At 36.7% G+C, this 23,797-nt stretch overlaps 1 protein-coding gene and 1 non-coding gene across 9 annotated transcripts in view; both read right to left on the bottom strand.

The window, feature by feature from the left end:
• Nucleotides 1-23,797, bottom strand: part of NFATC3 (nuclear factor of activated T cells 3) — a 93,218-nt gene that overhangs the window by 48,911 nt on the left and 20,510 nt on the right. For all 8 annotated transcript variants that reach the window (XM_060398407.1, XM_004015085.6, XM_060398409.1 and 5 more), the window contains 2 exons: nt 12,601-13,735; nt 10,671-10,833 (listed from right to left, as the gene is read on the bottom strand). In XM_060398407.1, the coding sequence (XP_060254390.1) occupies nt 10,671-10,833; nt 12,601-13,735 (1,298 nt within the window). The remainder of the gene's footprint in view (nt 1-10,670; nt 10,834-12,600; nt 13,736-23,797) is intronic.
• On the bottom strand, nt 6,006-6,078 carry TRNAG-UCC (transfer RNA glycine (anticodon UCC)). The gene has a single exon. It is a non-coding gene; the product is annotated as a tRNA-Gly (tRNA).

Genomic DNA, 23,797 nt, shown 5'->3' with positions numbered 1-23,797 from the left:
AGTATTATACAGCTAACACTAAAATAAAGAACAAAGTGGCATGCATTAAATTTTAAGGAATTAGTGAAGACATTTAAAGGCAGAAATTTATTAATCATAATAATATAGGAAATAGGGAAGTACATGATAACAAGCAATTAACGCTCTGTTTAGGAAAGAAAAGACAAAATCATGGAAACCAGCTAAAAGGCTAGAGCACTAAAATCATGTGTACTCAAAATTTAAACAAGGATAGAAGTGAGAACATGAATAGAAAATAGGAATGAAGATGGATTAATGCAATAAATCTTTCTTATGAGACCCTGAAGAGATTTTTATAACTGACTACATATAGAACAATAAAGAGAAGGGAACAAAGAAATTAGAAGTTCTGAGCTTCAGTACGCAGGAGAATGACGGTATCCCTGGCAAATAAAGAAATAAAGTCACTTATTTAGAATAGGTTTGGAGAAAGATAAGGTCATGTCTTCAATGTTAGTCATGTTGTAGTCAAGGTAATGGTGAGATATCCAGATGGAAATATGAGGCTATGTAACACATATATTCTTTTAGCCTAGCCACAGCACTACTGCACAGTAACAAAATTATATACTCGACTGTGCTTTAAAAGGATGACTGAAATGCTTTCTGTTTCTTATTCTGACATGATGAGTAGAACGATGACATCATGACAACATGAGTATACACTGTGAAAGTTTCAGTACTCACAGCTCCTGAAACACTACTAAGTTTTAACTCTATCACCGATTTGTACCTCCCTGAGCAGCAGTATCAAATGATCAGAGTGCCAGTATACTCTCTATCTTAACTACTCTGCCACTGTTGCACAAAAAATAGCCACAGACGACTGAGGTGCACTATAGGTATTTAATGCAAAGAGGCCAGAAATCCAAATTCCTATCACTTCATGAGATACTCACTGTTCTTCAAATACCTATCAATGCATGAGATAATCATTGTTTTTCAAAGAGCAGAACTAGCCTGTGTTGCACAGAACTTCAGAATGTCCCATCATGTATATATATTTATACAGAAAAGTTTGTGAACTTGGAACTCAACTCCTTAGAATATATAAATATCACCCAAATCACAGGTTTAACACATAAGAATTTCTCATGAATATAACTGCTATGTAAATTGAAGAAACTTAAGCAAGAGTTGATCATTTCAGAAAATCATGTCATTGTCAGTAATGCCACTCACTTGTGGCATTCAGGCTGCTGATCAACACATTTGCCTTTGTGCCTGCAACACTGTAGTGATGCTGTAGGTACAAATATCTAACTACTTTATTATGTTTTATACAGTTGTTACCACTTCCTTTATGGCTCAGCTGGCAAAGAATCTGCCTGCAATGTGGGAATCCAGGGTTCGATTCCTGGTTTGGGAAGATACCCTAGAGAAGGGAAAGGCTACCCACTCCAGTATTCTGGCCTGGATAAGTCCATGGACTGTATAGTCCACGGGGTTGCAAGCTGACCACTGAAGAATTTATGCTTTTGAACTGCAGTGTTGGAGAAGACTCTTGAGAGTCCCTTGAACTGCAAGGAGATCAAACCAGTCAATCCTACAGGAAATCAGTCCTGAATATTCACTGGAAGGACTGATGCTGAAGCTTCAATACTTTGGCCACCTGATGCGAAGAAATGACTCACTGGTAAAGACCCTGATACTGGGAAAGATTGAAGGTGGGAGGAAAAGGGGACAACAGAGGATGAGGTGGTTGCATGGCATCACCAACTCAATGGACATGAGTTTGAGTAGACTCCGGGAGTTGGTGATGGACAGGGAGGCCTGGCATGCTGCAGTCCATGAGGTTGCAGAGTCGGACACAACTGAGAGATTGAACAGTTGTTACCAAGCCTTTTCATTTTGAAACATAACTTTTTGCTATAATTTAGTTTTCTAAATTTATTTCTTCAATATTAAATCATTATATTGATATTTCTAAAATTATATTATGTAGGCTGATTATATTATCTTTGCATTTCCATTTCAGATAAATAAAGTAGCATTATAAAATATTTGTTTAAAATTTTGAGAGTGAGGTTGGGTCTGATAAGAGTTGAGAACCACTGGTCTAGAATATTTGCAAGTCAAGAGGCACAAAGGTATTTTATCTTGCACCAGTTTGCCTAAAAGCAAATCCTCCAGTCTCCTGTCTAGGGAACATAAACCTTTAGAAGTCAAGAGGAATTAGAAGTCTCTCTATTCAAGACACAGATTTTCATCATGCCTCCTCTTTCAGCCCCATACCACTTTCTGTATAAAACCCCAAACCCTGCCTTCAGTTATTCTAGAACCTAGAACTTCTATTTCATGCTCTCTAAAGAATAAATTTCCAAAATTCTCCCAAGGTAAGCCAGTGGTTATTGCTTGGTTATATACCACATAAGAAAGGAAAAACTGTGACGTTTGCTTGTTTTGTAAATCTTCAACCAATTCTTCTGTTTTCAGCCTCACCTCACACCCCACTTTCAGAGATATCAGTGCTTCAACCCCTTGAGCCTTCCCAAAGTTCTTTAGTGTAAAATGATTTCTGGTTCTTATGTAAAATGATTTCTCCAACCAACAAGCTTAAGCTTTAACTGCTTAATGTCTAATGAAGGTAAATACATGTGTTTAATCTAGTATATTGAACTAGAAATTGCAGTTTCCTGTAAATACTTAAATATTGTGTATTTAAGAAATCTATTAATAGTAGCTGTGATATCTTTTTACATCTTGGTATAAACAAGTTAATAAATTTTAAAGCTTTAAATGAATGGAAAATATTCCATAAAATGATAAAATGTCAGTATGATTACAGTAGGAAAAAAAGCCTAAATAAATCACTAACTAAAGAAGAAATAGTAAAAATGAGGGCATAGATGTACATATGCACACAAATAAAGTTCGATCATTTTTCCCTTTTGGTTTGTATGGAGGCAGATGGGTTAAGTGACGATGCAGAAACAGATTCTTTCACATTTTGACCCAGAGGTGAAAAAATAAAGATAGAGAGTGGAGATACACTTTAACTAAATTAGATCATTTAATTCTAAACCTCCCATGGAATTTTTGCCATTTTCTTTATAGATGAAGAATCTGAAGCTAAGAAAGGTTAAGGAACTACCCCCAAATTCATGGTTAACCATCCTCTCTGCTATACTTCCTGCTTTTTCATGTTTAATCCTACATTAAACAAATTACTCTATGGAACCAAGTGTTCACATAGTGGAAGAAAAAGTAACAACTTTACCACTTGCCCCAAAGTACTGTGAAGAGGACCGCGTCCACTTTGTCATCTCCAGAGCCTAGTATAGCACCTAGCATGTTACAGGCCATCTAATCATTGCTGAATGAATGTATTTTGGAATGAGAGAGTACAATTTGGTGGAACAAAATGACACCAGGTTAGTCAACAGAATTATTTAAATAAGAATTACAGCCATTAAAGTGATTACTTTAAATGAAGTAGTAAAATCTAAAATAGAAAATATAAATTAAAAATTTTATTACTAACTATAAAGTTACCCAAATATCACATAACATACCAGTAAATACTATTCAACATATTCCAAAGTATGCCAGTCGTATTAGATGACTCATATTAATACCAGTTTGGCAAAGACATAAGCCACCTGTCCTTTATATTTGATAGTAAAATGAGCCAGTGATGGAGGAAGGTAATCAGGCATATAAAATTTCAAAGGGAACATATTTCAAAATACATAGTTCAGCCAACATCTGCTCCAAGCATATATACTACAGCATAGGAAAAACAGGGCATCTTGTTTGCATTTCAAGGATTTTAAAAGAACATCAAATTAATTAAGACTATTATCCGATCCCATCCCATTTGTTACAGGAAACAAATTATTGTTACTGTTAACACTACTCTAAAATCTTTCTTTTAGTATTAGGACACTTCTCTTCAGATCACCTTCTGGGCTGTAGAAGAAAGTAAGCTGTCTGTTATGATTCTGTACGTTTCCATAGCAAAGGTCTGTGTGTGCTTAATTTAACTAAAGCTGGAGGGTTAAAGCCTGAAGGTCACTATAGGACAGACTAGAGCAGCTTCAAAAACGGGAGTTCTATTATCAGTTCTGCTACATTACTTGGAGGGAGGGGATCTGAATATATTAATATTAGAAACATGATATACAATGTAGAGATGCTAAAAATTCAAAACTTCCATAATATCAACTGCTTAAAACTGTAAATGTGCATATACCAATATCATATAAAAAGTCATTACCTGGAAACGAATCTTAGTATACGATGAGTACAAAGTCTAGTTATGGAAAAAAATACTATAATCTCCATCTTAAATTTCAGTAACATTTAGGATAAGACTCAAAATATTTACTCCTTTATAAAATTTATCACTGTATAACAAAGTATGTGTCTAGTTTTAAGCAATTTTATCCCATATGTAGATTCAAGTAACCACTGTTAACAGTCAGGATCCAGAACTCCTCATTACCACAAAGGAACGCTCTTGTGCTACCCCTTTATATTCATAATCTTCAACCAGTTCCGGTGCCCTGGCAACCACTAATCTAGTCTCCATTTCTACTAACAGTGCCTCCATTTCTACTAACAGTGTCACATATACAAATGGAATCACAATATTGTAACCATTTGAGACTGCAGCCTGGCTTGCTGCAGTCCATGGAGTTGCAGAAAGTCAGACACAAGTAAGTGACTAAACAACAACAAATACTTACTGAGCATTTATTATGTTCTTTACATGCAACATTTCATTTGATCCCCTTTAACTCTTAACTAGGTGTATTATTATCCCCATTTTAAGAAAAAGGAACTGGAGGTAAGGTTCCATTCATAATTAACCTCTATCACATCACAGGTTAATCTTATCTACAGAAAGTGTTAGGCGCTCAGTCATGTCCGATTCTTTGTAACCCTATAGACTGTAGCCTGCCAGGCTTCTCTGTCCATGGGATTCTCCAGGCAAGAATACTAGAGTGGAAAGCCATTCCCTTCTCCAGGGGATCTTCCCGACCCAGGGATTGAACCCAGGTCTCCCACACTGCAGGCAGATTCTTTACCATCTGAACCACTAGGGAAGCCCCTTCTCTACAGAAAACTAACAATTCTACCCAAAAAAAACAAAAACTGCTGTAGATAATAAATGAATTCAACAAAGTAGCAGCACATAAAGTCAACACATGAAAATCAGCTGCATTTCTATACACAATGAACAACCTGAAAAGGAAATTACAAAAACAATTCCACTTACAATAGCACCAAAAAGAATAAAATACCCAGGAATTAACACAATGAAAACTATAAAATATTGCTGAAAAAAATTAAAGACATGAATAAATAGAAAAAAATCCTATGCTCAAGAACTGGAACAATACTACCTAAAGCAATCGACAGATTCAATGCAAGCAGCATAAAAATCTCAAAGTTATTTTTACAGAAATAGAAAAATCCATCCCAGAAGTCATATGGAACTTCAAGGGACCCTGAATAGCCAAAACAATTTTCAAAAACAAAGAACAAAGGTGAATACACCCATTCTTAGATTTCAAAACTGACTATAAAGCTACTGTAATCAAAACACTGCGGGACTATAGCATAAAGACAGACATCAAGACCAATGGGATAGAATAGAGAGCCGAGAAATAATCTGTTGCACATATGGTCAAATGATTTTTTTTCAGTTTTGTTTTTGGCCATGCCACACAGCTTGCAGGATCTTATTTTCTCCAAACAAGGACTGAACCTGGGCCCCAGCAGTGAAAGAGCTGAGCCTTAACCACTGGATCACTAGGTTTTAACATTCAATGAGGAAAGAACTCTTTTCAACAAATAATGCTGAGAAAACTAGGTACCTACATGCAAAAGAATATAGATGGATCCACACCTAACACCATATACAACAATTAACTCAAATTGAGAAAAGACCTAAATATTATAGGAATTAAACTATGAAATTCTTAGGGCATCTTTCTTCTTTCTTGGCTGCTGTCACATGGACTCTGGGATCTCAGCTCCCTGGCCAGGAATTGAACCTGGGGCCCTGGCAATGGAAATACTAAGTCCTAGCCACTGGACTGCCAGGGAATCGGCCCTTCCCTTATTTGGGGGTAGGAAATTCATATAAACACGTGTAAATAATTTTTCTCCTGGTAACAGAAGTCAATTTCTTGACTTTCTATGATGACCTACAAAGTTCTATGATGATCTATAAGACCTTCTAGAACTAACACCAAAAAAAGATGTCATTTTCATCATAGGAGACCGGGTGGCAAAAGTAGGAAGTCAAGAGATACCTGGAGTAACAGGCAAGTTTGGCCTTGGAGTACAAAATGAAACAGGGCAAAGGCTAACAGAGTTTTGCCAAGAGAACACACTAGTCATAGCAAACATCCTCTTGCAACAACACAAGAGATGACTCTACACATGGACATCACCAGATGGTCGATACTGAAATCAGAGTGATTATATTCTTTGCAGCGGAAGATGGAGAAGCTCTATACAGACATGAAAAACAAGACCGGGAACTGAACAGTGGCTCACATCATGAACTCCTTATTGTAAAATACAGACTTAAACTGAAGAAAGTAGGGAAAACCATCAGACCATTCAGGTATGACCTAAATCAAATCCCTTACAATTATACAGCAGAAGTGACAAATAAGACTCAAGGGATTAAATCTGATAAACAGAGTGCTTGAAGAACTATGGATGGAGGTTCATGACACTGTATAGGAGGCTGTGATTAAAACCATCCCCAAGAAAAAGAAATGCAAAAAGGCAAAATGGTTGTCTGCGGAGAATTTTCAAATAGCTGAGAAGTGAAAGGCAAAGGCGAAAAGGAAAGATATACCCATCTAAATGCAGAGTTCTAAAGAAGAGCAAGAAGAAATAAGAAAGCCTTCCTAAGTGAACAAGGCAAAAAAAAAAAAAAAAAAAAGAGGAAAACAATAGAATGGGCAAGACTAGAGATCTCTTTGAGAAAATTAGAGATACCAAGGGAATATTTCATGCAAAGATGGGCACAATAAACGACAGAAATGGGATGGACCTAACAGAAGCAGAAGATATTTAGAAGAGGTGGTAAGAATATACATTACGAACTATGCAAAAAAGATTTTAATGATCTAGATATCCATGATGTGATCACTCACCTAGAGCCAGACATTCTGGAATGCGAACTCAAGTGGGCCTTAGGAAGCATCACTACGAACAAAGCTAGCGGAGGTGATGAAATTCCAGTTCAGCTATTTCAAACCCTAACAGATGATGCTGTTAATGATGCATTCAGTATGCCAGCAAATATGGAAAACGCAGCAGTGGCCACAGGACTGGAAAAGGTCAGTTTTCATTCCAATCCCAAAGAGAGGCAATGCCAAAGAATGTTCAAGCTACCACACAATTGCACTCATCTCACACGCTAGCAAAGTAATGCTCAAAATTCTCCAAGCCAGACTTCAACAGTATGTGAACTGGGAACTTCCAGATGTTCAAGCTGGATTTAGAAAAGGCAGAGGAACCAGAGATCAAATTGCCAACATCCACTGGGTCACAGAAAAAGCAAGAGAGTTCCAGAAAAACATCTACTTCTGCTTTACTGACCATGCCAAAGCCTCTGACTGTGTGAATCACAACAAATTGTGGAAAATTCTTCAAGAGACAGGAATACCAAACCACCTGACCTGCCACCTGAGAAATCTGTATGCAGGTCAAGAAGCAACAGTTAGACCTGGACATGGAATAACAGACTGGTTCCAAATTGGGAAAGGAGTACATCAAAGCTGTATACTGTCACCTTGCTTTTTAACTCATATGCAGAGTACCTTGTGCGAAATGTGGGGCAGGATGAAGCACAAGGTGGAATCAAGATTGCTGGGAGAAATGTCAATAACCTCAGATACTCAGATGACACCACCATTATGGCACAAAACAAAGAGGAACTAAAGGGTCCTTTGATGAAGGTAGAAAAGGAGAGTGAAAAAGCTGGCTTAAAATTCAACATTCAAAGAACAAAGATCATAGTGTCCAGTCCCATCACTTCATGGCAAATAGATAAGGAAATAATAGAGACAGTGACAGACTTTCTTTTCGTGGGCTCTAAAATCACTGCAGATGGTGACTGCAGCCATGAAATTAAAAGATGCTTGCTTCTTGGAAGGAAAGCTATGACCATCCTAGACAGCATATTAAAAAGCAAAGGCATTACTCTGCCAACAAAGGTCCACCTAGTCAAAGCTATGGATTTTCCAGTAGTCATGTATGGATATGAGAGTTGGACTATAAAGAAAGCTGAGAGCCGAAGAACTGATGCTTTTGAATCGTGGTGTTGGAGAAGACTCTTGAGAGTCCCTTGGACTGCAAGGAGATCCAACCAGTCCATCCTAAAGGAGATCAGTCTGGGGTGTTCATTGGAAGGACTGATGCTAAAGCTGAAACTCCAATACTTTGGCCACCTGATGAGAAGAACTGATTTACTGGAAAAGACCTTGATACTGGGAAAAACTGAAGGTAGGCGAAGGGGACAACAGAGGATGAGATGTTGGATATCATCACCGACTTGATGGATGTAAGTTTGAGCAAGCTCTGGGAGTTGGTGATGGACAGGGAAGCCTGGCGTGCTGCAGTCCATGGGGTCGCAAAGAGTGGGACACAACTGAGTGACTGAACTGAAGAAAAGTCAAAGACACAGAAATGGGGAATTTCCTGGTGGTCTAGTGGCTAAGACTTAGTGTTTTCACTGCCGGGGCCCTGGTTCAATCCCTAGTCGGCGAACTAAGACTCCGAAAGCTGTGTGGTGTGGCTTAAAAAAAAAAAAAAAAAAGATAAAAAGAATGAACCAAAGACTCCTTCTCCTAAATTAAGCTCTCATTTAAGAGTAAACTAAAGTTCTAATAACAAATGGTAAAATTCCTATGTTGAGTTTTCCTGAGCTTTCTTTTTCTTTCAGTTTTATTGAGCTATAATTGGCATACAGTACTGAAATTTTAAGGTACACAGCATAATTGCTTGATTTACATGTATTTTTACATATATTGCAAACTTGCTATTATGATAAATTTCATTAATATCCATGACTTCTTATAGTTATATGGGGGTAGGGTGTTTCTCATGATGAGAACTTCACGACCTACTCTTCTAGCAACTCTCAAACACAGCATATAACAGTGTTAACTACATTCACCATATTGTACATTACATCCCCACTACTACTGTTTTAACTGACAGTTTGTATCTTTTGACTACCCTCATCCATTCCCCCTCTTCCAACCCCCTGCCTCTGGTAACCATAAATCTGATCTCTTTTTCTGGAACTGACATTTCTTTTTACAAGTCATTTAAAAACCCACCTAAAATGTAAAGGTTTGTTTGTCAAGAACTATAAATCATGTTTAGATAATGAAAATAAATCATAAAATATGGCTAGTATAGGAAATGATCAGCTATAAACTGTATTTGTTCAATTAATTTCTCCACTACAATACACAATGCCATAAGACAAGCACTAAGGGAAAAAAATAAGTGACAACATATTACAACTTAGCCGTTCTGATGTTTGAGTATATAAAAGCAGCAAATAATTTCAAATATGAAAGAATCCAGGAAATAAAGAATCCAAAGCCCTCCTTAAACATTTAAACAAAAAAAAGCACTTTAAAAAGAAATAAATAAGAAAGAATTAGTACTAAACCTGGAATCCAACTATATATAGAACTAAGCTAAGCAATAGGAGTGGTGGGACATCAGGCAGAGAGATGACTACAGATCTGAAAAGAAGATTAATTAATATAAGCAACAAAATTCAGGAGGTAGATGGCAATGCCAGGGGAAGAAGTTTAACAGAGACAATTACTTCATTTTTCAGAGTAGGGAGCAATTTGTGACATTTAAATCTAAGACAAAAATTTAATTTCTCAATAATTTATTTAATTTCTTTCGCCTTAGAAAGACTGTTCAGGATCGCTTAAAGTGAAGATCAATATCCAGAATTTAGCAGTTCATATAGTTTTGGTTCATTTTTTTAAATATTTCATTCAAGTAAAATTAAAGTTAATATTCAACTCTTGAAACTTATGTATGTATTGTATTTTATACACTCAGATATTATATAATTTTAATAATGTCACTTTAGTTTTATTTTCTAATAAATTAATGTAATTACAAAGATGTTCAATGTATAGTCCTATCATTTAAAAAAAAAATCCATTCATTCTTCTAGTCATCCATCTACTCTTCCACTAAACATACAAACAGAATTATCTGGACTGTTTATCAAATGCCAACGACTACTTATTTCTGACGGATTTAGACTTTAGGTAATTCATTGCTTTATTCTTTTTACTTTTCTGTATTATTTGGACCTTAAACAAACATGCATTGTACTTATAAATAGTCTTTTCTTTTAGTCAGAAAAACAATTATTTGACCATTATGATCTTTCCCTAGAGTTTTACTAGCTGAAGAGTCAGTCCAGTAAGAATATCTTTTAGCCTAGCCAAAAAAAAAAAAAAAAAAAACCCAAAATGCAAAAGTGCAACTGTATCAACAAGGACACAAAATCTCAATGGAAGCTTTTTAGGTTTGAAATGTTTCTCTCTTCAGGCTCAGCAGTACCTGACTGAATGGACCCTACCAACAACAGATGTATGGTATCTGCAAAACACACCCCTAAAATCTCTTACCTTCACCACAGGATGTCCCCCAGTAGATGCTTTTACTGCTCCTCGGCTACCTTCAGTTTCATAATGGGCTCGGTGATGAGTTTTAGGTTGCACTTCTATTTTCAGTTCACATTGTCCAAAATGAGTTGGTAAAGGCCAGTCTAGTGGAGGTAATGAAGATGTGCTATAAACAAAACACACAAAGACCCATTTCACCATGCTATTATTGCCAGCCAAGCAGTGATTCAAATTATTTCTTTGAAGGCACCAACAATTCTTCCTATGATCTTTGAAGTAAAGCATTTAAAAAATAAAATTTAAACAAAAAGAAAAAAAACACAAACCTTCACTTAATAAGTTGTAACCTGGATACAGAGGGTGTTTTAGAAATAATTAACCTGATAATAAAATCAATTTTATTTATTTTTGGTTTCTATTTTTTTTAAAAAAGGACAAATGCTAATATTTCATTAAAAATAAAAAATGTCATAAAACTATAACTATTTCTCAACTATGTGTATAACCACAAAAACAATCAAAACAATTTTTAAATAGCTTAAAGGGGACAGGTTCATTTAGATATGTTAACAATGAAAATATGAAATTAGAAAAGAAACAACTTCTAAGTCTATAGGTCAAATATTAATGGACCCCAAACTAGAATGATTTGTGTTAAAAAGTAATACCTTCTATTTAAAAAAAATCTTAATAATTGGTGAAATGAGACTTTAGACGTCTTTTCTACCTTTGAATGATACCATGCCTAGAGTAAATTTCTAAGTTATTTCATTGCTTCCCTTAATATCCTTGGCTTAGCATTACCAGCTACTCTGAAGCTCAAAGGCAGTAATTTTTATTAGTCTGAAACAAAAAATCAACTTCATCAACTCTCAGCAAGTTTCTGTACTTGTTTAAGCAAATCCCTAAAAAGATTAAGATAATTTTCAGCCCCAAAGTGATGGGTTCAAAGGAGTCGTCAATACCATAATTCCACATTATAATTTTCTAAATATCTAGATTCAGAAATAAACATTTGTACCAATAACAAAGCAAAAAATTTTTTAAAAAGTAAACAGACCCACATCTGTGTGAGGATTAACACACGATAACTTATATTCCCTAATCAATTATAGATTAGATTGATTCTAAAAATGGCACTGTGATAACTGATAAGCCATTTAGAAAACAGTCATTACAACAGTCGTTAGTCCGTAGCTGGATTCAAGATTCAAAATATATATATATATGTACAAATACAAACAGTATATAAGTTACATACACATATTGTAAAAATTATACATAAAAATTAGAAACGTGAAAGTTAGATTTTCTCTTTATTTGTAGTTATTTTAGAGTGGGATAGGCTTTCAAATATAACATAAAATCTAAAAGCTGTGAAGGAAAAGACAAATTTGAATACATAAAATTTAAAAATTCCTCTATACCAACAACAAAAATCACAAACTTATATGAAGTCCAGAGATAAAATAAATTATGGAAAAAAACACATTTGTCACAAATATAAAAAAGCCAAATTTCATTTGTATATTATTGAGTTCTTAAAAATATAAAAATTCAAAAATATATATATAATATAAACCTTATCCCTAAGTGGACATAATCAGTAATTTATACTATTATCTTTTACAAGAAGCTTTTGTGGATAAGAAAATTCATTCTGAAAAAAGAAAATTCATTCTAGGGCTTCTAATGCAATTTGTTATTATTTACAATTCATTATACACTTTTAAAATGATAACTTTAGCCTATTTAAAGACACTTTTAAGACTAAAAGGAAAATAAATGTGGTCTTTTTTAAGTTGTCTGGAAGAAACTAAAGAAAAGGAGGAGGAAAGATGGTCAAATTATTCTACATAGATAATGTAGTAATTACATGCCACCAATAAATATAAACATGAAAAATGACCATTAGTCATTTCCATCAACTCACCGAAATATAGGGGTGTGACCAGGCTTTGGTTTGCTCCAGGTAAAGGGTGAAGGAACTGAAAGAAATTGGTCACCAGATGAATCTTTCTTTAAAGGATACTGAGATCCAAGGCCATCATCTATTGAAGTTTCCCGAGACGGTGAAAGATTCCCTTGGTCATCTGAACAGAGTTCTAATTTTCCTGGTAGTATGAGAGCTTGATCTTCAGAAGTCTTCCTTGTTTTCAGAGGAATATCAGTTTCTGCACAGTACTGAAATGGAAAAATCGCAGAGCCAAGGCCTGATCCACCCTGGACAGAAGCATTGAGCCAGGTATCTTCTGTTACACTTCCCCTGGGGGAGTGACCAGGAGAAGGAACAGGCGAATGATGCGGTGAAAGGGACCCAGGGTAACAAACCTCAGCACTAGAGTGCCGCCGTTTCCCACAAGGGGAAGTAGGCCTTGATGAGGGTCCTGAGGCTGGCCTGGGGCTCAGCCAATTCTCATCAGTGATACTAGATCTAGGAGAGTGGCAAGGAGATTGCCTAGGTGACAAGGAATGTCCAAGTCCATACTGTTGATGCCAGGACTCTTCTCCAGGGCAGCCTCCTGGAGAGCCACCAGGAGAAGTCAGAGGGGATCCGAGAGTAAATCGGGCAGCAGCTTCATTCAACTCCGAATCCACATCATCATAAATATGTGAAAGAGATTCACAAGAAGACGCATCTGAGAACCAGCTCCTAGAAGAGATGCTACTGGCAGGACTAGGACTAAGGGAAGATTCCCGGTAGGATGGCTCAAGAGGAAGATAGAGATGATCTCTAGAAGGCCTTTCCAAATATTCCCTTTCTGGGTCATTTATGTGTAGGTCATCTTCATGAGCATCAATTTCTTGATGACAGTTAGGAGAGATGGATGTAATTTGAATACTTGGGCACTCAAAGGGTTTGGGACCACTTAATGGGTTGTATTTAGATTCAGGAATTTCACAAGTTCCTTCATAGTTTTTGTGACCTTGGAGCTGAAACGATGGTGACAAAACAGAAGAGTGAGACGGTAATCCATGATGTGGTAAGCAAAGTGGTGAGTTTAAAGTAGATGGAGGTGGATCTACATTAAAGATGTAAATGGATGCACAATCATCTGGCTCAAGATCTATGGGGGTTGGGGGGAGCAAAAAAGAAAAATAATTAACAAAACAAGAAATTAGAAACTTTAGATGTATAAATTACTAGATGAGAACGTAAATAATAATAATCTTGAGAGAAGAGAGTGGAACAAAAAATGTACATCATTAGCTCCACTAAAGAGTGGCATGTCTGTGTGTTTTAATGTATCTGTGGATACATGCAATTATCATTTTTTATGCAATTTTTTCTTATTTCCACATTTTTCTAAAATTGAGAATCTGAAAACAATAAATGCTTTTATAAAAGAAATAATCACATCCATAATTCTAAAAATATCCACAAAACTACATAAGGATACAATCATATAAATTCAGCCTCATCTGGAGTCAGCAGGTTAAAATGAAGTAAATAAATGATAAAGCAGAGTTTTTGAAAAGTTTTTAATTGCAAGTATACACACTAGTTTATTAATGGAAAGGATCTGTTATTGTTGTTTAGTCGCCAAGTCATGTCTGACTCCTTGTGACCCCCTGGACTGCAACACAGCAGGCTTCCCTGTCTTTCACTATTTTCTGGAGTTTACTCAAATTCATGCCTATTGAATAGGTGATGCTATCTAACCATCTCATCCTCTGCCACCCTCTTCTCCTTTTGCCTACAATTTTTCCCAGCATCAGGGTCTTTTCCAATGAGTCAGCTCTGGGTATCAGGTGGCCAAAGTACCGAAGCTTCAGCTTCACCATCAGCCCTTTCAATGAATATTCAAGGTTGATTTCCTTAAGGATTGACTGGTTTATTCTCCTTACAGACCATGGGACTCTCAAGAGTCTTCTCAAGCACTACAGTTCACAAGCAGCAATTCTTTGGTGCTCAGCCTCTCTTATGGTCCAACTCTCACATCCATACATGACTACTGGCGAAACGAGTAGCTTTGACTATACGGACCTTTTCGGGCAAAGCAATGTCTTCGGTTTTTAATACAATGTCTAGGTTTGTCATAGCTTTCCTTCCAAGGAGCAAGCGTCTTTTAATTTCATGACTGCAGTCACCATCCACAGTGATTTTGGAGCCCAAGAGAATAAAATCTGTCACTGCCTCCACTTCTGCCCTTCTATTCACCAGATGGGACCGGATGCCATGATCTCAGTTTTTTGATTGCTGAGTTTTAAGCCAATTTTTTCACTCTCCTCTTTCACCTTCATCAATAGGCTCTTTAGTTCCTCTTTGCTTTCTGCGATTAGAGTGGTATAATCTGCATATCTGAGGTTTTTGACACTTTTCCCAGCATTCCTGATTCCAGCTTGTGATTTATCCAGCCTGGCATTTCGTATCATGTATTTCACATGTAAGTTAAATAAGCAGGGTGATAATATATAGCCTTGATATATTCCTTTCCCAATGTCAAACCAGTCAGCTGTCCCATGTAAGTTTCTAACTGCTGCTTCTGTACCCACATACAGGTTTCTCAGGAGACTGGTAAGGTAGTCTGGTGTTTCCATCCCTTCAAGAATATTACAGTTTGTTGTGATCCACACAGTCAAAGGCTTTCTTGTAGTCAATGAAGCACATGTTTTTATGGAATTCCCTTGCTTTCTCTATGATCTAATGAATGTTGGCAATTTGCAACACTGGAGGGACAGAAGAATCAGTTTCTTCAATCAAGATGTTATTTTTAAATTCAGTGTAATTTAGGGACTTCCCTGGAGGTCCAGGGTTAAAACTCCATACTTCCAATGCAGGGAGTATGGGTTCGATCTCTGGTTGGCTGCATGGTGTGGACAATAAATATAGTTTGTTTTTTTTTAATTTAGTGCTATTTAGGATTGAAATGATTCTGTATGAAATATGATGTCTGCAGGCTGCAAAGGACAGAAAACTGAACTCAAAAATAGCTGAAGGGGACGTGATATTTATCATTCAACAATAACACAAAATCCAAAGGTAGAACAGCTCCAGTATTGGTTATTTCTTCAGTTCAACAAGTTTCTTTCCATATTCCCATTTTGCCAGTCCTAACTTTGTTGTATTCACTTTTCAATCATATATGTGTATTTTGCCCTAAAGCCAAAAATAATGTGATCATTCAGTTAAATATTTTTTGAGTAGGTACTATATAGCAGATATGTTGTAGACACTGAAAACATATGAGTAAACAAAATAAAGTCCCCATCCTCTTAGAACTTACATTCTAGTAAAATGTCAGACGGCTATATTTGCTATAAGGAAAAATTAAAAAGAGTAAGGAGAATGGAGTTAAGTAGGAGGGGAAGTTAATCTGGACAGGTTAGGAGATTGACAAAAACAAAAATTTTAAGTATTACTAAGTAGGGGGAAACAGTCTAAAGAAGGAACCTATTTTACAGAGAGTACTGGGATGGCCTTTCTGAGAAGAGAGCACAGGAACCAGCAAGCAAAGAAAAGGGAGGTGGTGGTGGGGGGGAGGACTGGGTATACAAGCTTCAACACCGGGGCAGCTCCAGCACCATGGGGCAGACAAGAAAACGGTGAGTCAGATAAGACCTTGGCTTCTCTGAGGAAATGAAAGGCCCAACTATGCCAGAGCCAGCTAACAGCTGAAAGGGGAAAACCGAAAGAGGCAAAGCCTGGAAGGATCAGGTAAAGAGCTTAAATATTATTCTAAGGGTGATATAAACCAGCGAAGCTTTACAAAGGCAATGACATGATCTCTACTATATTTGAGGATAATTTCATTCCTAGTTACTACAGTAAACCTAGGATTGACCAGAACAGGAGGGTTTCATTTTTTTGGATCAAGAGTTTAAAATGGCAGATTAAAAATACTCACCCCTGTAGTTGTACAAAAATGGGACTATACTTAATGCTACTAAACTATATACTTATAAAGGGATAAGATGCTAGATTTTATGCTATGTATAGTTTACTAAAATTTCAAAAACAAAAATACAAAAAACTGCTGGTACCCTACTTCAAAGCAAGATAGCAGCACCCAACTATACAAAATCACTGAATTCTTTACTACCATACTCTCATAGTTAAAACCCAGTTTTACTTAGAAATGTACTTAATAAAGTAGCAAAAATTATCAATACATTAAACTTGAAGACTTTGAGTGGGAAAAAAAGGGTGGGTGAAAAGAGAATAAAGTTACCCTTGGAAGATATGGGTTCATTCAAATGTAATTACTGTACCAGTGCCATTTTGTGTTGAATAATGCTGAAATTCACACCCTTCACACAAATGAATTGCAGATGAAGAGACATATTTTATATCAGAATGATGTCTTAAAGCACTGTAGAGATTTGCATACAAAATTTCGGGGAGTGCTGTTTTATCTTTCTTCCTAAGTGTCACCAAAGCCCACATTCTGGAAATGATGAGTGGCCACTACAATCTCCCTATGATAAATAGTCCTACATCTAGATTTCCAATTGTAGTATTCTCAGATTCATGGTGCTTCAGAACTTTGACCATCTCAAGACTTATTTACTCCCTTCAGCCACCAGGGGGCCCCAGGCAAGCATGCAGTAATCTGGGCAACACAGGTTGCCTACCAACGTACTTAAACTGTAAAGCAGGCACTGGCAGAATACAGCCCACAGGCCAAACCTGGCCTACCACCTGTTTCTGCATGGGCTACAAGCTAAGAATGGCTTTCAAATGGTTGGAAGAAAATCAAAATAATACTGTTTAATGACACAAAATAATATGAAATTTGAATTCTGGTATCCACAAATAAAGTTTTATTGGAATATAACCATGCTCATTCATTTACGTACAGCCTATGGTTAATCTCACAGAACAACGGTAGAGTCGAGGAGCTGTGAGAGATGTTTCCCACTGTTACTTGGTGCACTAACAAATTGCAGTGACAAACTGGACAGTATTCTGAGTACAATGCATACTGATGTTAACATTGCAACATTTTAAAAAACGTACCAGTCCAAGGACATCCTGGTGGTCCAATGGTTAAGAAAACACCTTTTAATGCAGGGGATACAGGTTTGATCCCTGGTGAGGGAACTGAGATCCCACCTGCTGCAGAGCGACTAAGCATGAACGGGTCACAACTACTGAGCCTGAGCTCTCTGGAGCCCGTGCACCACAACTAGAGAGTCAGTGCCCCACAACGAAAGATCCTGCATGTCATAACTAAGACCCAACACAACCAAATAAATAAATACTAAAAAAAAAAAAAAATTCAGGTGGGTGGACGGGAAGTAAAAAAGAAACAAAAAACTTGTCAGTGCATAGATATCACTAAAAAAGAGGAAAGACAAGAGTGGACTTCAAATTGAATGCCATGCTTCTAAGACACAACGGAGTGTGGGCTATCTCCTTATCAAATTAGAGGGCAAAGCCTTATGTTTATTGTGCAACAACATTATGGCTGTGCTGTAAGAATACCTTATACATCAGCATTACCAGTAACATTCATCACAATACCTCCAACTTACAGGAAAACAAAAGGAAAAACAAATCAGAAAAACAGAATATCTTATCACAGCAAGATTTCTTCACAAGAAGAAAAGGTTAAAATGAGGCTGTAACTAAAGAAAGTTTCTGAATGGTTCACTTGTCAGGTAGGCAAAGAAAGCCATTTACTAATGGTGAAACTTAAACTGTGTCTGATTGCTGTGACTGAAGAAATGTCAGAGAAAATAAACTGGTAAAGACCATCAGCAAGAATGACTGAAAGACCGAAAACACTGGCAGCAACAAGAAGCAATTATAAAACAAGGCAAAAAGTTTCAAGGTTTTCCTTGGCTCCCGATGTGTAACCAAATGTTACTGATTCTACTTATTTATTATTTACTTGAAGACTCAATGCAGAGTTTATTGAAGAACTATTAGCCTCCTAGCTCAGTGGTAAAGAATCTGCCTGTCAATGCAAGGAGATGTTGGAGACACAGGTTATATTCCCTGGGTCAGGAAGATCCCTTGGAGAAGCAAATGGCAACCCATGCCAGTAATTCTTGCCTGCAAAGTCCCATGGACACAGGAGCCTAGTGGGCTACAGAGTCCATGGGGTCGCAAAGAGTTGGACATAACTTAGTGACTGAACATGCATGCATGAATAGTTTGTATGGAACAACTTCAAGCAACAATGTTTTCAAAATTGAGAAAATAGTTTAGTACCGCCTAAGTGGACTCTATTAGGATGTTATCATAACTGGTACTGGTAGAAATATATGTGAGAATACGATGATAACAAGAATACTGTGAACAACTGCACACCAGCAACTTAGGCAATATACAAGAAACAGGCAAATTCTTACAAGCACACAAATTACCGAAAGTGACTCAGAAGAAACAAAAGTTCTCAAGAGACTGATATCAATTAAAGAGATTGAATCACTAGCGAAAAAATTTCCCAACAAAATTAGTCCAAGACAACGTGGTTTCATTGGCAACTTCTACCAAACATTTAGAGGAGAGTTAACAGCAATCCTTTTCAAACTCTTCCAAAATATAGACGAGTAGATATCACTTCCTAAACATTCTATGAGGCCAGTTTTACCCCGATGCCAAAGCAAGACAAAAATACCACAAGAAAACTACAGGCCAATATCCCTTATAAATATAGAAGGAAAAATTCTCAACAAAACACTAAACAAATCCCACAGCACATTAAAAGGATCGAGTGGAATTTATCCCAAGAACGTAAGGATAGTTCAACATACAAAAATCATTTGCCTCATTACCAGAATGAAAGAAAAAAAACACATGATCATCTGAATTGACACAGAAAATATATGTGACAGATTTCAATAACCAATCATGATGGCAGGGGAGGGGGAGGGAATATTCAGCAAACTAAGAACAGAAATAAAGTCCTTAAAATGAACAGCGGTGTTTACAAAAAACCCACAGGTAGTATCATACTTAACAGTGAAAAACTGGAGGCTTTCTCCCCCAAATCAGGAACAAGACAAAGGCGCCAGCTTTCACCCACTGCTATTCAACATTGTACTAGAAGTCCTAGTCAACAATTAGGCAATAAAAGAAAATAGAAAGCATCCAATTTGGAAAGGAAGAAGCAAACTATCTCTATTTGCCAATGACATGATTCTACATATAGAAACTCTCACAGAATCCACAAAACACAACTAAAGCTAATAAACAAATTCAGGGAAGTTGCCGGTTAAAATATCAACACCTACAATTCAGCTGTCCTTCTATATGCTGCAAAGAACAATCCAAAAAGGAAATTAAGAGAATTCTATGTATAACAACCTCCAAAATTAATATTTAGGAATAAATTTAACTAAAGAGATGATACTTGCACACTAAAAACAACAAAATATTGCTGAAAGAAATGAAGGAAAACCTAAATAAATGGTAAGAGACTTCCTTGTTCATGAACTGGAAGACTTTTAAATCAAAGCAGGAGAACTCAAACGTCACATTTCAAAACTTACTACAAACAGTGCACAAGGAAAGACACACAAACTAATGGAACAAACAGAACTGAGAGTGGGATATGGGATATAGTTCTCTGTGTTATATAGTAGGTCCTTGTTTATTTTTTTATATAGTAGTGTCTGTCTGTTAATCCCAAACTCCTAACATATCCCTCCCTCCCCACTCCTTCCCCTTTGGTAACCATAAATTTGTTTTCATGTCTGAGAGTCTACTTAGGAAATAAGTTGATTTCTCTAATTTTTTTAGATTCCACATATAAGTGATATCATATTATACTTTGTGTCTGACTTAGTTCATTATACATGATTATCTCTAGGTCCATCCACGTTGCTGCAAATGGCATTATTTCCTTCTTTTTTATAGCTGAGTAACATTCCATTATTTAAACATACTCCATCTTCTTTATCCACACATCTGTTGATGGACATTTCTATTGCTTCCATGTCTTGACTATTGTAAACAGAACTACTATGAACATACGGGCGCATATACCTTTTTGAATGTGAGCTTCCATCTTTTCTGGATGTATGTCCAGTAATCGGATTGCTAGATCATATGGTAACTCTATTTTTAGTTCTTTAAAGAATCTTCATACTGTTCTCCATAGTGGCTGCACCAATCTACATTCCCACAAACAGTATAGTATGCTTCCCTTTTTCCCATACCATTTTCAGTATTTGTTATCTGTAGACTTTTTGATGATGGCCATTCTAACTGGTGTGAAGTGATATCTCACTATAATTTTGATTTGCATTTCTCTAATAATTAGCAATGCTGACAATCTGACCAAATGAATTTTTAAAACTTTATTTCTTTATTTTTGGCTGTCCTGGGTCTTCACTGCTGCATGTGAGCTTTCTCCAGTTGTGGCAAGTGGGGGCTACTCTCTAACTGCAATGTGCAGGCTTCTCACTGCAGCAGCTCCTCTTGTTGCAGAACACGGCCTCTAGGGTGAGCGGGCTTCCACAGTTGGGGCATGAGGGTTTAGTTGTCCCACAGCTTATCGAATCCTCCCAGACCAGGGATTGAACCTGTGTCCCCTGCACTGGGAGGCAGCTTCTTAACCACTGAACCACCAGAAGACATTCTGGCCAATTAATTTTTGACAAGGATCCTAAGACAATTCAACGGGGAAAGAACAGCCCTTCAACAGATGGTGCTGGGACAACTAAATAATCACATACAAAAGAATGACGTTGAACCCCACCTCACATCATACACAAAAATTAACTCAAAATGGATCAATGACCTAACTATAACAGCTAAACCCATTAAACTCTTAGAAGAAAACACAGGTGCATACTTTCATGACCTCAGATTTGGCATGGATTCTTAGATTTTACACTAAAAGCATGAAGAACAAAAGAAAAACTAGGTGAAATGGATTTCATAAAAATTAGAAACTTCTGTTCTTCAAAAGATACTATCAATAAAGTGAAGAAAATCCAGAGTATGGAAGAAAATATCTGCAAATCATATCTCTAATAAGGGTTTAGTATCCAGAAGATATAAATAACTCTTTACAACTCAACAACCAAAAGACAACCGTTAATTTTTTAAATGGGCAAAGGACCTGACCAGACATTTCTCCAAATAAGATACATAAATTGTCAACAAGCATGTGAAAAGATGTTCAACATCACTGGTCAGTAAGAAATGCAAATAAAAACCACGATACCACTTCAGACCCACTAGAATGGTTTTAATTTTAAAAGAAAAGACAAACAAAAAAACCCTAGAAAATAATAAGTGTTGTATTGGTGAGGATGCGGAAAAATAGGAATCATTATACATTAATGGTGGCCAAGTATAATGGTGCAGAGACTATGGAAAACAATCTGACATTCAGATTGCTTCAAAAAGGTAAACATAAAATTACCACAGGATCCAACAATTCTATCTCTAGGTATATACCCTAGAGAATGCAAACATATGTCTTGAAAGAAGCTTATACACAAATATTTATAGCAACATTAGTCATAACAGTCGCTAAGTTGTGTCTGACTCTTCTCGACCCCTATGGACTGCAGCACACCAGGCTCCTCTGTCCTCCACTATCTCCCAGAGTTTGCTCAAATTCATGTCCACTTAGTAGATGAGGCTAACCATCTCATCATCTGCCACCCCTTTCTCCTCTTGCCTTCAATCTTTCCCAGTGTCATGAAAAAAACTGCCAACATTCATTGGATCATGGAGAAACCAAGGGAATTCCAGAAAAATATCTACTTCTGCTTCATTGACTACAGTAAAGCCTTTGACAGTGCGGATCACAACAAACTGTGGAAAATTCTTAAGGAGATGGGAATACCAGGTCACCTTACTGGTCTCCTGAGAAACTTGTATGTGGGTCAAGAAGCAACAACAACTAACTGGATCAGCAAATGAATAGGGCAGCAAATTATGGTGTATACATACAATGGAATACTATTCAACCATTAAAAGAGGCAAAATATTAACAGATGCCGCAACCTGCATGAACCTGAGAAACATTATAGCAAGGAAAAAAAGCCAGACTAAAAAGGTCACAAATTGTATGATGCCTTTTATATGACAGTTTCAGAACATGCAAAAGAGGATTACAGGTTACCGAGGCTGGGGGAGGAGAGGAAATGGGGAGTGATTACTTAATGGTATGGGGTGTTTTCAAGAGGTGATGAAAAAGTTTTGAAACTAGAGAACTGATAGTTGCACAACACTGTGAATACACCAAACACCACTTGACAGTAATCTTCAAAATGTTTAACTGTGTGTTATATAAAATTACCTCAATAAAAAAACAAAAACAATCGAAAGAACTTTCACAGAGAACTGAAAACACAAGTTCACCCATTCCTTACTGAAACTCCGTTAAAGGATAGTAAAAGGATTTTTTTAAAGGGTGTAAACTCACAAGAGAAACAACAACAAAACAGGACATGAAACCATGGCAACAAAACTTTTAGCATCTGGAATGCAAGACACATGGTAACTGATTTAGCACCTGAAAAAGCTAAATCTTAAGCCAACAGTGAAAAGAAAACTTATTTCCAATAAAGAAATCCAAACATTCAGGCAATACACTACCAGGTACATTTGGAAGTAGACATGAAGGCAAAGTTGAAAACAAGATTGACACAAAGTTTACTTATTTCATGAGTCACTAATCACCTCCCCAGTTTCACATACCTCCTAACTCTGCACTACTGGACAACTATCCCTCTAGGCAGAAGCCTAGAGATTTTCTGAAGAAGTAAAACAAGATAACTGAGAGCCAGTTACCATACCGAAAACAGAGTGATAAACTAAAAAGTCTCTCTAAAAACGTGTATATTGAAATGCCCAGGACTTTTTCCTCCCTTGTCATAGTACAATGGACTTATACTCTGCAGGCAACACACTGACAGCACAGGAGACCTAGCAAAAATCCTATAATGAGGCCTGCAGTTAGCAAGTGCCACTTGTGATCATGGAACTGCCATTAAGACTTTGGTGTTCCATTAAAAAATAATAATAACAAACAAATAGCCAAAGATCATCAAAGATCCAAGAAAAGCTTCAACATTAAAGACAGAGGCAAGTAGAGAAGAAAATAAATATGGGGGGGAAAGACTATGCAGTAAGATGGAAATCTCAACAACAAAACGCATCAACAACCTCAGAGAAAAAAGAAGATATTGCAACCCCAAAACAAGAACATATGCTT

Source organism: Ovis aries, chromosome 14 (genome assembly GCF_016772045.2).
Source record: "Ovis aries strain OAR_USU_Benz2616 breed Rambouillet chromosome 14, ARS-UI_Ramb_v3.0, whole genome shotgun sequence".
NCBI lineage: Eukaryota > Metazoa > Chordata > Mammalia > Artiodactyla > Bovidae > Ovis > Ovis aries.
This window is presented reverse-complemented; position numbering and strand designations above follow the sequence as displayed.